The 14,518-nt window shown below is 40.6% G+C and overlaps 1 protein-coding gene across 5 annotated transcripts in view; it reads left to right on the top strand.

The window, feature by feature from the left end:
- Positions 1-14,518, top strand: part of GHR (growth hormone receptor) — a 138,860-nt gene that overhangs the window by 54,499 nt on the left and 69,843 nt on the right. For all 5 annotated transcript variants that reach the window (XM_040540091.1, XM_040540093.1, XM_040540092.1 and 2 more), the window contains exon 3: positions 13,650-13,729. In XM_040540091.1, the coding sequence (XP_040396025.1) occupies positions 13,660-13,729 (70 nt within the window). In that variant the 5' untranslated portion in view covers positions 13,650-13,659. The remainder of the gene's footprint in view (positions 1-13,649; positions 13,730-14,518) is intronic.

Raw genomic sequence — 14,518 nt, forward strand, 5'->3', positions numbered from 1 at the left:
TACCAGTTAGTGATACAGTCATCAGTAGGACAATTTAATTTGATGTTAAATAAATTGAATTAAGTTCTGCTGCTGTTGAGTCATGTGGTACTGCAGATCTGAAATCAAAGTTAAGATTCAGTTTGAATAAGTCTGGCAAAGTCAAGTATTATGTTCTGGCAAATGGCTACAGGCAGTCATATTTCATTGACTAATATGCCTAAAATAGAAAGGAAACTAAGAATGTAAGCATAAAAATATACCGCACAAAATATTTACTTAATGTTGTTGTGTTGTTTTTATAAAGAGAATACTCTGCACTCCTGGGTAGCCACTTTTATTCTGGCTCCTCGCTGCTCAGATTGAATTCTGGGTACAATATCTCATAAATACACCATTTAAGAATTATTTGTGAAAAGCAGATTTTCCGGGCTAAATGTGCTACACTGAACCAGTGAGAAAAATCAGGTAAATCTGTGGAAACCTATCCTCCCAGATACTACTTCGTGTGCTTTAAAAATACACACCAGCAAACCAAGTCTTACCCTTTAGATACCACTCTAGGGTTTATTATGTGTGACTAGTAAAAATACATCAGCATGGTCCAATCTTTACTGAAGTATGTGTAAGCATGGATTTTGGAAAGGCTAGTCTCAATACTGCCCCTTAGCTGCAGCTGTCCCCCTGTTAGCTGAGCAGCAGCAGGCTGTTCTGCCACATCCACCCTCCTCTGTGCCCTGCTCCCACGGGAGGCAGCTATTCCCTTTCACCACACTTTTAAGCAACTCTCCTCCTTCCATGTTTTTCCTTAATGAAGGCAGTTGTCCTCCTTTTTCCATCACCAGCAAAGGTCAAGAAATAGGAGAAAGGAAAGGAGGGGAGCAAGGGGCTGCTCCTGGAAAAGCAGCAGCTCCCGGTATCTCCCTGCAGCTATGGCAGCAGGAGGAAGCCGTCTCTCCTTTGGACTGTGGCTGGCAGAAAAAAGTGGGGGGTTGATGCAGTCTTCATGGCTTTAAAAAACATTTCTCATCTCTTCCAGGAACAGGTGGCAAAGGCTGAATAGCATCTACTTGTGCAAGACCTGCTTTATTAACTACATGCCGTAAATAAAAACCTACTTAAAGAATCCAATTTTCCGTAAAGAAAGAAAAGCTAGTCCTCATTTTCAGATGTTTCTCTGTAAAGCTGTACCACCATCTCCACTAATTTGTGCTACAGCTCCTAGTAACATCTGCTTGTTACCATATCAGATGACTTTCAGTCACACCAGTAAATTAAATGTACTACTCCTGTCAGGACAAATTCTTCTTGGAAAAAAAAATAGCTTTCAGGTTGTTTCAAATAAGCTGGTTGCTTAAAAAATGACACACCACATGATACAAGTTTCCTACCACTTCAGTAGTATGATACTTCAACATTTCAGTCTCAAATCTGTTCTTTAGATCCTTTATCAAATATGCTTACAAGTATACCTAGCACTATCGATAGCAAGATCTAGAATAAGTATCTGTATCACTGAATGTGAGCCCTGTGCATGTTTTAATTATTTGAGACTTGAAATCTAACAAAATCCTTTTCTCTAATATGGAGAAAAAAGACACAGTGAAATTGAAGCACAATTATAAGCACTTCACAACACTTTTACATTCTGAGGACATTCCTGTTCTGTAAGGGTACAGCTGTTGGATACCTCCCTACCAGCTGAACTATTCAGGAGAAACCTGGCTGACCCACAGTGTGTGCTTTTCTGTGAGATTTGTCTGAGATTGGAGGAAAGCCTGCTTGCTGAGGGAAAAATAAACTCAGTTCTGAGCCAGCCAAAAGCAGGCCCTTCTTAGCCAAGAAACTAATTTATAGACCACCGAGTAATCCTGCAATTAATTGTTCTCTGCAACCCATAGAACAGCTGACATCTGGATTCACTTTCTAAGCTCTGAAAGGACTACAGAATTTGAGGGGCTTGGGACTTCAACATGTGTTTAAAGCACCCAGTACCAATTTATATTCAGAGCTGGCTGAGAATACGGCTGATAAGCTCTCCAAAATCTTTGCAGGCTATCGCTTATACAATCTGTGAAAGCAGCAGCAGGAAGATATCTTCTTTGAATGAACTATACTGAGTCATTATTCTTTATAGGATACAAGTCTAGTCACCTGTTAGCAGTTCTGGTTGCTGAAGAGAAACTTGTATGCAGTAAGTGAACGAAAAATCAGTACTGATTTATACATCATGGCAATTCAAAACTCGAAGCTCCATCTACTGCAGTATTCTTTAGTATTAGTAATGTTGGCAAAATGATCATCTATCATTTTAAGTGTGATTTTAAGTGTATCATAAGTGTGACTTATCTAAGGCCACGCTGTAGAGTGTAGTAGGACCTATGAGCAGTCAGTCAGACTCATAATGCTCATTGTGATTGCTGTTGCTTACATGTGATTCAAGTGTGATTGCTAAGTGTCATACGTATTTTGGGAGCAGATGCTATCTTCAATGATTTCTAAACAAACAGAAAGGATCTATGAATTTACATGGTAAGGTCTTTCTAAAATGGAAGCCTTTTATTGCTCAAAATTAAGTTTTCTGTGATATTAAGAACCACAAAAGGGACTGTCAAGCTCTTTCCCTTCCATGCAGGAGGTTTCCACACACGATCATGCTTGTGAGACTAAAAGCTGCAGCTTAGTCTGCAGGGCCAGCTGTTGAGTAGGGTAGTTCTTGGTACGCTGATTAAAAGGGAGACCCAGTTGCTTGGACTTCTGTTGACCATCTCATGTAAACGCACCCTCACTGCCTGTTTCACCATGGCACTGGGTACAGAGGCATGGCTGCTATTCAGCCATCAGATGAGTTAATTGCCATCTTAGACCAGGAGGGCCCCCAGTAGGGTTGTACAAAACTCTCTGTGGCTACAGTGCAGTGTCCTCACCCTTAGTCTGCTCATTTTTATTGTACTGCGTGTGTAATGTGAGTCCAGAGATCTGGCTTGGTGTGGGATTTATTTTTGTGGATAGCCCTCATGAAATAGGTATGAGCATGAGCAGTTCTGGTAGTAGCGGATGAAGGATCTGGCTCTCAGCAGCCCCTCAAGGCAGGTATCTTTCAAAGCCTCTCTGTGAACATCTATTTCTTTCTGGTCCTGTGTAAAATAACAATAACAGGAATGCAGAAATGTGGATACTCTTCTCTGTTTTCCTTAAAAAATAAAAATAAAAGTTGAATCTGCTCCAAAGTTTCACTTTCTTAATGACAGTTTGTACTGTGTTGGTCTTCCTGCAGAGGAGGGAGTCATCACTTCGGTGGAAACAGACATACTCACACGTGCCAGCCAGCTTGCCTTGCAGAGGATGCCTTTTTAGCTGATGAGTGCAGAGTTCATCTCTTTTATCTGTGATGCTTAAAAACAAAGGTTACAGTGCAGAGCTGTGACTATTAATCTCAGACATTTGAGAAGTGGTAAACATGGAGGGGGAGGTTTACATCTACTGCACTCTTTAATGCACTGTGGCAGGTAAATCACTGCACACAGTTGCAGTCCATGCCTTACTCTGCTGCAGGACTGTGGTGTAAATGCAGGCAAGCCACTTCTCTTTCCAGTGTCTCCATTTCCCTGTCTATAGATGCATGATGACCCTGACCCCCTGTTGTGGTTTAGCCCGGCTGGCAGCCAAACACCACACAGCCGTTCGCTCACCCACCCCCCTCCCTCTCCGGGATGGGGGAGAGAAACGGGAAAGTGAAGTCTGTGAGTTGAGATAAAGACAGTTTATTAAGACAGGGAAAAGAATAACAACAATAATAATAATAATAATAATAATAATAGTATTAATAGTAATAATGTGTACGAAATAAGTGATGCACAATGCAATTGCTCACCACCCGTTGACCGATGCCCAGCCTATCCCCGAGCAGCCGGCCCCCCCCCCTCCACCCCGGCTAGCCACCCCTATATATTGTTCAGCATGACGTCAGATGGTATGGAATACCCCTTTGGCCAGTTTGGGTCAGCTGTCCTGGGTCTGTCCCCTCCCAGCTCCTGCTGCATCCCTAGCCTGCTCGCTAGCAGGACAGAGAGAGGCTGAAAAGTCCTTGGCTTGGTGTAAGCACTGCTCTACAACAATTAAAACATCAGCATGTTATCAGCGCTCTTCTCATTCTAATCCAAAACATAGCACCCTGCCAGCTACTAGGAGGAAAATTAACTCTGTCCTAACTGAAACCAGGACACCCCCACTGTAGACTGTGTATGGAGAACACTGTCTGAAAGCATTGAAAGATCTCTTTACGAAAAGATACAGTAAATTAGCTTTAAAATTGGTATCCCTATTTCTGCTGCTTATTTTGAAGACACGACTTGAATTCTTTATTAATTGGGTTTTCTTAGAGGAAATGTTGAGCATTGGCTCTGACCGAGCTCTTTCAGTTTCAAATGTGAATTTTTAGTTGCAACCTGCCATCATCCACTTCTGTCGTATTCACCTTCTGTGTAGTGCTGTGCTAGCTGCAGGTTGCCACTTAGAAGATTAACTGAATGAATTCCATTCACTAAACTAGTGACTGTTAAGTGGGTCACTAAACAGAAATTACCGGGCATGGCTGTTCAGTTTATTGCCCTTAAACGTCATGCTGACATGCTCCCTGCCTCTGCAATCCACTTGTCTCCACTTTCTTAATAATATTCTCATCTCAAACTCACTCTACAACCTGTGCTGGTCCACGGTCACATATACTCTAACTTCTCCAATGGAAGGGGAAAAAAAATTTCTTCAAGGCTTCCCATACGTCTTTCTCATACGATCTTTTTGTCTTCTACTCATCTTCTTCCTGCAGTGGAACTTCTCCTCTTCATGGGATGGCAAGTAATCAGCTGAAAAAACATTTTCAAATTTCAGCTGAGCAAAACTCAAATAAGTCTGTGTGTATATGTGTATATTTAGTGTATACAAGTGCACACACAAACACAGACAGACACACAAAACAACACACACACAAACTCTTCTGTTCCTTATAAGGAATTATTTCATGTCCTGTCCTAATTGGAATGCTTCAAATAATGCCAGTGATAGAATTGAAAATGTGATTGGGAAGAAAAGTTGGTTGAAGTCCTTAGAAGATAAATTAGGGAACCCAGTAATACAGTACACTGACTTGAATAAATTCAGGTAATGAAGTGAGCTGATTTCACTCTCTGTTTGGAAATACTGGATGCGCTGATCTTGGAAAAATCTCCAGTTAAATATACAGCGATTTAACATCATACATCCTAAGCTCTTGGTTTAAAAGGTGTCTTTGATAGCTGTATCATAAAAATGTGTATCAGAAGTGTTTGATTCGTTATAAAAGTTCTAGACATCCTGTTTGGATGTATGTTTAGTTGTAAATAAAAACGGATGTGTTTATAAACCACTTGTAGTGGACATAGTCTGTTTTGGTATGTGAGATGCTTCATCAAAGCATACTTTAAAAATAGTCAGATTTTATAATTTCCAGATCTTACCACTGGAATTGGAGGGAGAATTTAATTGGCTTTTTAAAACTTTATAAAAGGTTTGGAGAGCAATCAGCTTTTATTCACCAGTTACTACTTACCTAATTAAAGTCTGTTTGACAATGCTGCATGTAAAAATACAAAATAATCTTTTCCCCATGCTGGTATCATTTAGTCTCTCATAACTATGCATTGACTTAGACAATTAAGGATCTAGCTCAGGATTTTCTATATGGCTATGCAAAGTGTTTTATGTGTGTGTGTGTGTTCGGTGCAGTAAGCTGCTTTTTGGTGAATACACACAGCTTATGTGTTCAGATTTGTATGCCACTGAAGCACCAAATCTGTGGAGAATAGGGTCACGCAACAGTATTGGTATGATCTTAGACATGAGACATGGAAAGCAGCTGCAGTCATGGTGGTTCTCATTACCAGAGAACTTCTTGAACAGAGAATTTTACTTCATATTGTTCTGAAGAATAGTTTTGTTTAAAAGATGCAAATTGATTTTCTAACTCAATGTCAGTTTAAACCAGACTTAAAGTAAATGTAAATTAAATCAGTATAAACCATACTTTAAACTGATACGAACTTCAGGACATACAAAGTTGCACCAGTTTAAATGCACTGTTTATAGCTATGCCTTCAGTCGAGTTTATTAATCTTTACATGTTGATCAAGCGATAAAGTTGGTGGCAGTGTGTGAGGTCTGAAAGTTCTCCTGCTCCTTTCAGCAGATGACCAATGTGAATATGTGAGTACTTTTGAGTCATGAGTGGTCACCCAGAAATCCTGTTCATGTCCTTTGTCTGTCTTTTACCAGCTTTCATTTAATCCAGTATTTAAAAAGACTTCCTTAATGCCTTACAGGCTTTGTTATGTAGTCTTTAATCTGATTAACATTACATGAATAATCTAGTATGCGACTGAACCATGTAATTCATTTGTCCCATAGTAGTGAACTGTTAAGTAGTTCCATTAGTCTAGGATAAATACCAGAGTCTTTAACTTAAATTTTACAGCTTTTTGAAAATGTTTTCCTTGGATGAGAAACATTTTTTTATAAATACAATTAAAATTGAACTCGTTGCTCCCAGATGTCCTGAAATTACTCTTTGACGTCTAAAAGGCACGTTTGGGTTCAAGATGATTAACACAAATTGAGGATGCTTGCTTGGCTATAACCAAACCCCATTTCACCTGAGGTCAGCAGGAGCTACATTGTTTGTATCAGCTTCTCTTGCAGCACCCATCTCTGTCCATGATCAGTTGATCCTGTTACAGAAAAGTGCAAGAGATGAGATGCATATTTCTTTCTAACAAGTGTGCTGAAACTGGCTATAGTAACTGGCTATAATTGCCCAAATGTTAGCTACTACGCTTATTGTTCAATGCAAATACTAGCATGCAGAAGAGGGCTTGCAAAGAAAATACTAACTGGAGCAGTATAATTGGCCTGCTGTATGGTGACAGTCAGTAGCACATATAAGAAGGTGCTTTAATATTAAGCATGTAAATAATCCTGTAAATTCCAACCCAAACTCCCAATAATGCCTCACAGGTTGCTTGCCAGCATCATTCCTGTGTTCGCAGTCTTCATCATTTCTGCAAGGTGCTAAGAGCGCTGGTTGTGTCAGGGAAATTACTTAGCCATGTTCTTGTGTTAAATATATAAATTTACCTGCTTAAAATCAGATGTCTATAACTGCTTTGCTGGATTGGGTCTAGACTACTGAGCCCTGTTGGGATTTAAACTTTACTGATAGCTGAAAAGCTGATAGCTGACATTGAAAAGCTACTTGTTTTTTGTACACTGGCACAAAATTGTTTTACAGCACTGGGAATATCATTTAATTTCTTTATGTAAATTGAGAATAATTACCTTAGTCAAATGTTTTTCATTCAGAAGAAGCAATTTTTTAGCACAGATTTCTAGGAGGTTGGTTCTAGGTGCAGATTCAGACATTTCTTTTCCTTTCTTATTATAATATTTGACATTAAGTTGATGTGATAGATTTCTTTAAACAAACAATATACTTTCTGCTCAGAAAAAAATCTTTTATTTCCTTTTGCAATTGTACAAATCAAAAAAAAAAAACACTGAATTTTGTGTATTGATTGTCTACTACCTTAATAAATAATAATAATAAAACAAAGCCATGGAAAAATTACCACTGTTGTGGATAAGAGTGTTTATATAGCCTGAAGAAATTACCACTCGCATACATAGGCTGAGGTACACTTCCTTAGTGATACAAGAGCATGTAAAGCTAGGTATCAACTCAAGAATTCACATCAGCATGAGAGCAGCTAGATGTCATTTCATTTAGCTGATATGCATCTACTTTGCTGCTTTCTTTTCTTTTGGGGGATGAAAAGCAAACAAAGAAGCTTAGACTTTTCCAAGTTGAAAAGTTTCTGTATGTGTGGTAGACAGAAACTTAATTGTATTGGTTCTATTTTAGCAGATGTCTTCCAAAGGAGGTGACCTACTAGGCTTCATGTTAAGGTCCTCCCTGTATGTACCTGGTCCGTCAGGTTACTGTTGTCAAAGCATAACAGATTGTATTGTAAATAAAGAATTGATATGCCATATACCACAGCCATCCTGGGACTTCATAATCTGGTTCTTAGAGTATCCATTTACAGCTGCTTTAACCTAGAAGAGCTTTCAGTGCAAGCCCAGCACAATGTCTAAACTGCGGATTCACTGATGGTCTCCTTAACAGCATGTAAGAATTGATTATCATTTGGCCTGTTACCAGTTTAAATTTGGTTTAAATCAGAGTAATTAGCTGACACATCTGTCCATGAGAAAAAGAAATCAGCTCTGATCAAAGTATTGAAGTTGTCCATTACAATAGAGATACAAGTAAATTAAATCAGGACTTGTTGAAATATATCAAATGTGGTCTTGAAATGGAGCTCTCATATAGTCTGTATTCCAAAATGAAGTTTGTTTAGGTGAAAAAAAAAAAGGAATTTGGAAGTGTGAAGTGAGCAGTTTTTTTCATAGATTCCATTTCCAACTTGAATACTTCAAACTCTCATAAATGATTTGACTTATGTAGAGCTCTAATTAATAACACAAAATTGCCTCTTTTCCATTATTTTAGTTTTTTTATGAAGATTTACCTCTTAATAATCACCAAATTTGCATGAACCCATGCATAATAATTGCAGCCATCTTCCAGCCCCTCATTCTTTCCCAGTCTTCTGTTGTTGTGTTTATTTCCTCAGAAATGCACCCCTTATGGGATTTTTTTTTTATTATCTGCAGTGCATAATTTCTGTTTCTGTGGTATTATTCCATGTCCTTTTCATATCCTGGATTACCACACACGCTGGGTGAATAGTGTGTTGTTCATCCCAACTGAGATGGTTCGTTATTTCTGTTTGTTGACATGGACAAGTATATAGCACTGACAAAGACTCTATAAAAACAGGCATTCATCCAAGTGCTGCTGATGACTCAATCAAGCTATAATATCAGCAAGCAAGCAAAGAAGTCTTTAGGTCTGTGGCAGCTTTAGAGTGTGCTGATTTGAAAGGCTATAACTCATTTCATCTGCAGAATGACTCTGTCCTGTTGGCATTTAGTGAAATGAGGGTAAGCAGGCAAAGTGATTTCAGCTATGCATATTGAGCCAAACCTGTGTGAAATATGTTATGCAAGCACAGAAAGATTTTCTCTTAGTGTCACTGATCTTGCCATGAGATAGCTTGTAAGGAATGTACACGCTGCAAAAAAATAAAGGTTCTTCCCCCAAAAAATTCTGCAAGGGTATGTACATACACATTCTGTAGTTGATTAACTATGCTTTAGAGTGGCACAGAGCTTGAGAGGCTGGACTTGCATTCGCTTCTCCTCAGCACTCATTCCTACTTGATGATGGCTGTATTTATGTGTTTGCATCCACTGCAAGCTTTTGTGTCCTTGCCTGTTTGTGATTGATGGAATGATGAAAGGTAGAAATATAAAGAAAAAAATATTAAAATCTTCTCAGATTAGTCCTTCACTCAGTAATGTTGTTCAGTTTGCAGCAGAGAAGCCACCTTTGGTTCTGGAATAGTTGCACATGTGTTATTTGGCAAGCAAAGTGAAACTGAAGGAGGTTACAGGGGAAAAAAAAATCTCATGTTTGGAGTACTTGGAGTACAGTGAGTTAATGGAGATGGCAAAAGCAGAAATTCCTTCTTAGGCATAGTTTAATGAAGTGTAATATCCTTCTCTTTCCTTCAGGTCCTTTCAGGTTCAGGACCCATCTAAACGTAAAGATCTCACTTCAAACAACAGTTTTGTTTATAAGCAAAACTCTTTATGATTTGCGCCGAGTGTCAACATAGTTATTTGTCCAGAGTAGATGCAAACCACTCAGTAGGCTGTAACTAAACAATTTATTTTGTCATGGATTTTCTTAGCCTGGCTTCCCCTGTCTATGCTGACTGTGTTCATGTCCCACTGGAGAGATGTGTTTAAATTCACTTGTGATTGACCTTACTCCAACACTTCTATAGAAAAGGGCCAGGAATTTTTCTATCCTTTTATAACTCCTGGCTCCCTTTCTCCACTGAAGCAGTTAGCCTGAGCTGACCTCTAGCCAAATGTTCCTGTGGTCAAGTTTCAGCTGCCTTGAGGACAGTCAGCTGTTGTAATTATTTTTCTGGTTTTAGCTCTCTTCGTTCTTGCGAACTGCAGGAGTTGGGCAAGATATAGACTATTATTCTTTAGAATAGCAGGTATTAAAGACACTGAAATGTTTTGTTCTGCTCAATAACAGAGACTTTATTAGTGGTATTTGTCTTTCATACACAGGCAGGGAGGTAGAGATTACTAGATTGTGAAAGGTCAGGTTTATCCTAAAGCTGATCAGAGGAGAGAAGCTGTCTCTCACTAGGTTAACACTGCAGCCTCTGAACAATACTGTTCTTGTGAGCTTGCACAAGTGTTGTAGAGGAACAACTGGAGGCTGTTGCAAACCACATGTGAGAACTTTCTGCAAGGTGGTTGTATGATGGTGGAGCAGATGGTGCTGCAGAGGAATCTTCTGTCTGAAATTTTATTCTGTACCGCCAAAATCAGTATCGTGGTGGGGCAGCTCCTGTTATGCTGCAGATTTTCTCCCACGAGCCTACAGCTGTGGTGATGCAGCCCTGCCTTGGCTTTTGATACTTCTCAAGTAGAAGTCTTCCCTGTGTCTCAGCAGAGCTCTCTGTAAATGTGCAGGATGCAGAGAGGCGACACAGGCCCTGGTGCTTCACACAGCTTGCAGAGCTCCTTCTGCTTGGAGGGTGACCTTGAGCACAAGCCCTGTCCCACGGGCTCTGGGTTTGAGCTCCAAGGGAAGAAGCACAATTTGCCTTTTCCAGGTCCTTTTGTACAAAGTGGGGAGCGTGGCACTTCTGTATTTTCACATGAGGGCAGTCACCATGTTTGACGTCAGTCTTGTCCGTACTGGGTATGTTCAGACTACACCTGTTGGCTTTTTCTGTTACAATTTATTACAATTATTTGTTAAAATAAATGTTTATGCATTGATTTTAACTGGAACAATTTCCTGATGGCGTTCACTGCAGGCAGGTATGTAAACAAGACTGCTAGCACACGAGGAAGAGCAGTACTGGAGCAGGATTGTTTTTATCTGCAGCGGCAAGACCTTACTGAGGTTTAACATGATGGTTGACCTCTGGGTTATATTTCCAGACTCCTGGGTTAGCGCTCCATCTGTCAAACCACTCCTCTTTGCAGGAAGCTGAGATAACTGCATGTCCCAGCACACAAAGGGGACAGCCCTGCTTGTGATGGCTGCGCATGGGAGACGGTCCCGTTCTCATCACTGCGTTGCTCGGTGCGGTGTGGTTATAACACCCAAGCCTCTGCTCACAGATGTGCTGTGAATGACTGACTGTGATGATGATTTTGCATGGAGAACTCCTATGAGGGTTGTTTTTTTGTTTTTTTTTGTAATGTCATTAAGCAGGAAGATGTAGGAAAGTTTGGAGAAGAGCAGTAGGAAAATGAGCAGAGGTTGGTAGACACGAGAGAACGGGGAGGTGTGATCAGAGGCAGTATGGGATGTCTGGGTGTTACAACAGAGAGGGCAGAGGAGGGTTGTAAATACAGTGACGTGCTCAGGGCTGTGAAAGAGAGAACAAAACTTTAGGGAGAAAGTGGAGCAGCTGTAGGGGGTGGGTACTGTTTGATAGGGGACAAGCTGTCTAAGAGGAGGGGAACTGGCAAGTACAGTGAAGCATTTCTGTAGAAGATTTATTAATAAGAAACAATAAGAATCCTCCAAACATAAATACAGACGGAGATGGGGAAACAATTGAGCTAGCTGAAAACATCGCTGTTCTGGGATGAACCTCATGCTGTGCCAGTGTTGCTCCCCTATACAGACAGGATCACTGGCCTGTAGTTGCTTTGTAAACTTCTTCCCAGCCCTGTGCTGCTCTCCAGCAGCTGCAGCCTTCCACTGCTCCTCGGTTCTGCTCCACAGACTCCCACACCAGCCCTAATCCTTCACGAGCACACATCCAGCCCCGCCATACAGCTCCCTTCCTCCCTGCCCACGGGAGGACAGGCTGCTGCCTTTGGGCAGAGCCACGTCTGCTCGCACAGGGTGAGTGCTGCAGCCAGGCAGCCCTGCGGCAGCCCCGCTGCGGTGGGAAGCGTCCTGGGTTAGGCTCTGCAGGGTGGTCCGGATACATTCTCCCTGTGCTGGGCATGAAACTGGAGAATTACTGAGTGGTTGTGTTAATGAGGATGTGAGAAATAGCTTCAGATTTTCAAGTTTTGTTCTAAACTGCATGAATGAGGAACCTGGAGTTTGTACTAATTGTGGTGGTTTTTTTTTTTTTTTTTTTTTTTTTATTTTAAGCAAGTCAATCTGTTCTCTTGGTGAGAAAATTAAGAGGGACTTATCTTTTAAGTTCAATGTTAATGTAGTTTTCCATATTCAGCCTGCTTGTGTTTTACAGTTGCTGACTGAATTCACACTTTGCTCACTCACGTAGGACTGTTTCAATAGCCAGATTGCCAGCATCGGTCATGTTAATCAGTAGCACCCACTTAAGAGGTTGTTGGCTCTGTAGTGGGTTCTGTGGCTTGGACACTGCTGATATATTCTGTCAGATGGAGACAGCAAATGTCCAACTGAAAGCACTTCAGTGTAGAATCAAGGTTTGCTGTACCCTTTTATGGTCAAATATAAAAGTGCTAGCCTAGTACATAACCCAGGTCCTGCCCTTCCCCATTGTCTCCAGATGCTGGTGATAACAGCACAAGCAACGTAGCATCCCTCAAACAGGGTTGCAGGTTGTGAAGAGGTTGTGGCACAGATAAATTAGGGAGATTTGGTTGTGATGTCTGTGTGGCACAGATAAATTAGGGAGAAGGAGGAACGTGCTTTCTGGGGAGGTTACAAAAGCTTGTTGGGTTGAGGACTGTCCGTGTGGTGTGCTGCATGGACATGCTTGAAGGTACCTCCTCAGCAGTGACACACTGACAAGTTTTCAGTGCCAGACAATCTCCCATGGCAGAAGCTGAAGCGCAGCACAGCAGAGCAGGGCACCGAGGCACATGCTTGCAGCTGTGTGGGAAGCCAGTAGGAACAGACCAGAGAATTAGCCTGGGTTACTTGTCGCCTACAGCTGCTGCAGCATTCATTCTCTGCTCACTTCTCCCATTTTTATTGCATGTAGTTCTAGACTCAGAAAGCATTGTACATGTCCTGCAAAGACAAACACAGCTTCAGGGGCATGCAGGCTGGAAAGGGAATCATCGTGTCTTTGTTCCCTAAGAGAGAGGTTGTTCTTTTCTACTTTCACATTTAACCTAGGCTAGTCACTGGGATCCATTCCCCAAAGGCTGCTCTGGAGGGGAGTGTGGTTACTTTGCTTACTTCCTGGAATCAGGCTAGAGATTGACAATACTGATTTTTTTCCGCTGTGTTAAATGAACTAGAGACTCATGAGCTAGTCTTCATATAAAAATACTATATACTATCTGTCCCAGGCAGCAGGATGATGATGTGACTATATGAGGCAATAAACCGTAAACTAAATATGCTTCTAGTTTAAATTTAATCAGAAGTTCAATAAAAATAGATAATAGTTTGTGTCATATACCTGTAATAATATTAGTTTATAAATAAAGTCTCTTTTTGTCCTTTATTATTACAGAATTAGAGTTATGGATCTTCGGCATCTGCTGTTTACTTTGGCGCTGGTCTGTGCAAATGACTCACTTTCTTCAAGTGATGGTAAGTTTTATGGTAACCTTTCTGTGCCTTTGTATGTGTATAGCTTTATATAAGGAGTATTTTTATATTATATGCGTCAGGACTGTGCAAGTTCCTTGATTGTGGTAAGCTGGGTGCAAAATGTGAAAAATATGTCAGCTAATCTTATTGTGAAGAGAGTGGATAATATTGAGACTATATGTTGCAGAATAAAGGTGAATTTTGTAGACTGCATTGTGTGCGTGGTATGTAATCAGACCAGATCAATGCTGGTGTTAAACGTTGAAATTCACTTCTCTCAAGTACCAAAGTTATGAAAGAATTGTATGAGGTTAATTTTTTATGGAAAGTTTTCCTTTCCTTAATGAGTCTATTTAGTATATTTCTATGGTAAATGTAGAACTATTTGGAAGTATAAAGGAAGGACTTCAAGACTTCACATATTTGGTCTGAGGCCAGTATGAATAAGTTTCATAAGAAATACACTTAGAAATTCTTAAGTAGAGGTTATAAAAGGGATTTGAAAAGAACATGTAACCTCAGACAGCCAGATGGCTGTGGGTAGCCAGCAGCAAACCTCTTAGCTAGGCGAAGCTCTGTTCAGGGTTTGCATCCACTGAATGTGCCTCTGGCTTTCCACAGTTCTTCCCCTTCTCATCCTAATTCACCTCAATTTTTCCAATTGTAAATTAAATGTAGGGCTGGAAATTACTCCCTCTAGCTGAGCTTTCTCTGATGCTTTGTGTTTCTGCAACCAGCAATGATCTAGAGCCATTTCCGTCTTACCCAAAGGCCTGCCTTGACCCTGTT

This window comes from Cygnus olor, chromosome Z (genome assembly GCF_009769625.2).
Source record: "Cygnus olor isolate bCygOlo1 chromosome Z, bCygOlo1.pri.v2, whole genome shotgun sequence".
In the NCBI taxonomy this organism is placed as follows: domain Eukaryota; kingdom Metazoa; phylum Chordata; class Aves; order Anseriformes; family Anatidae; genus Cygnus; species Cygnus olor.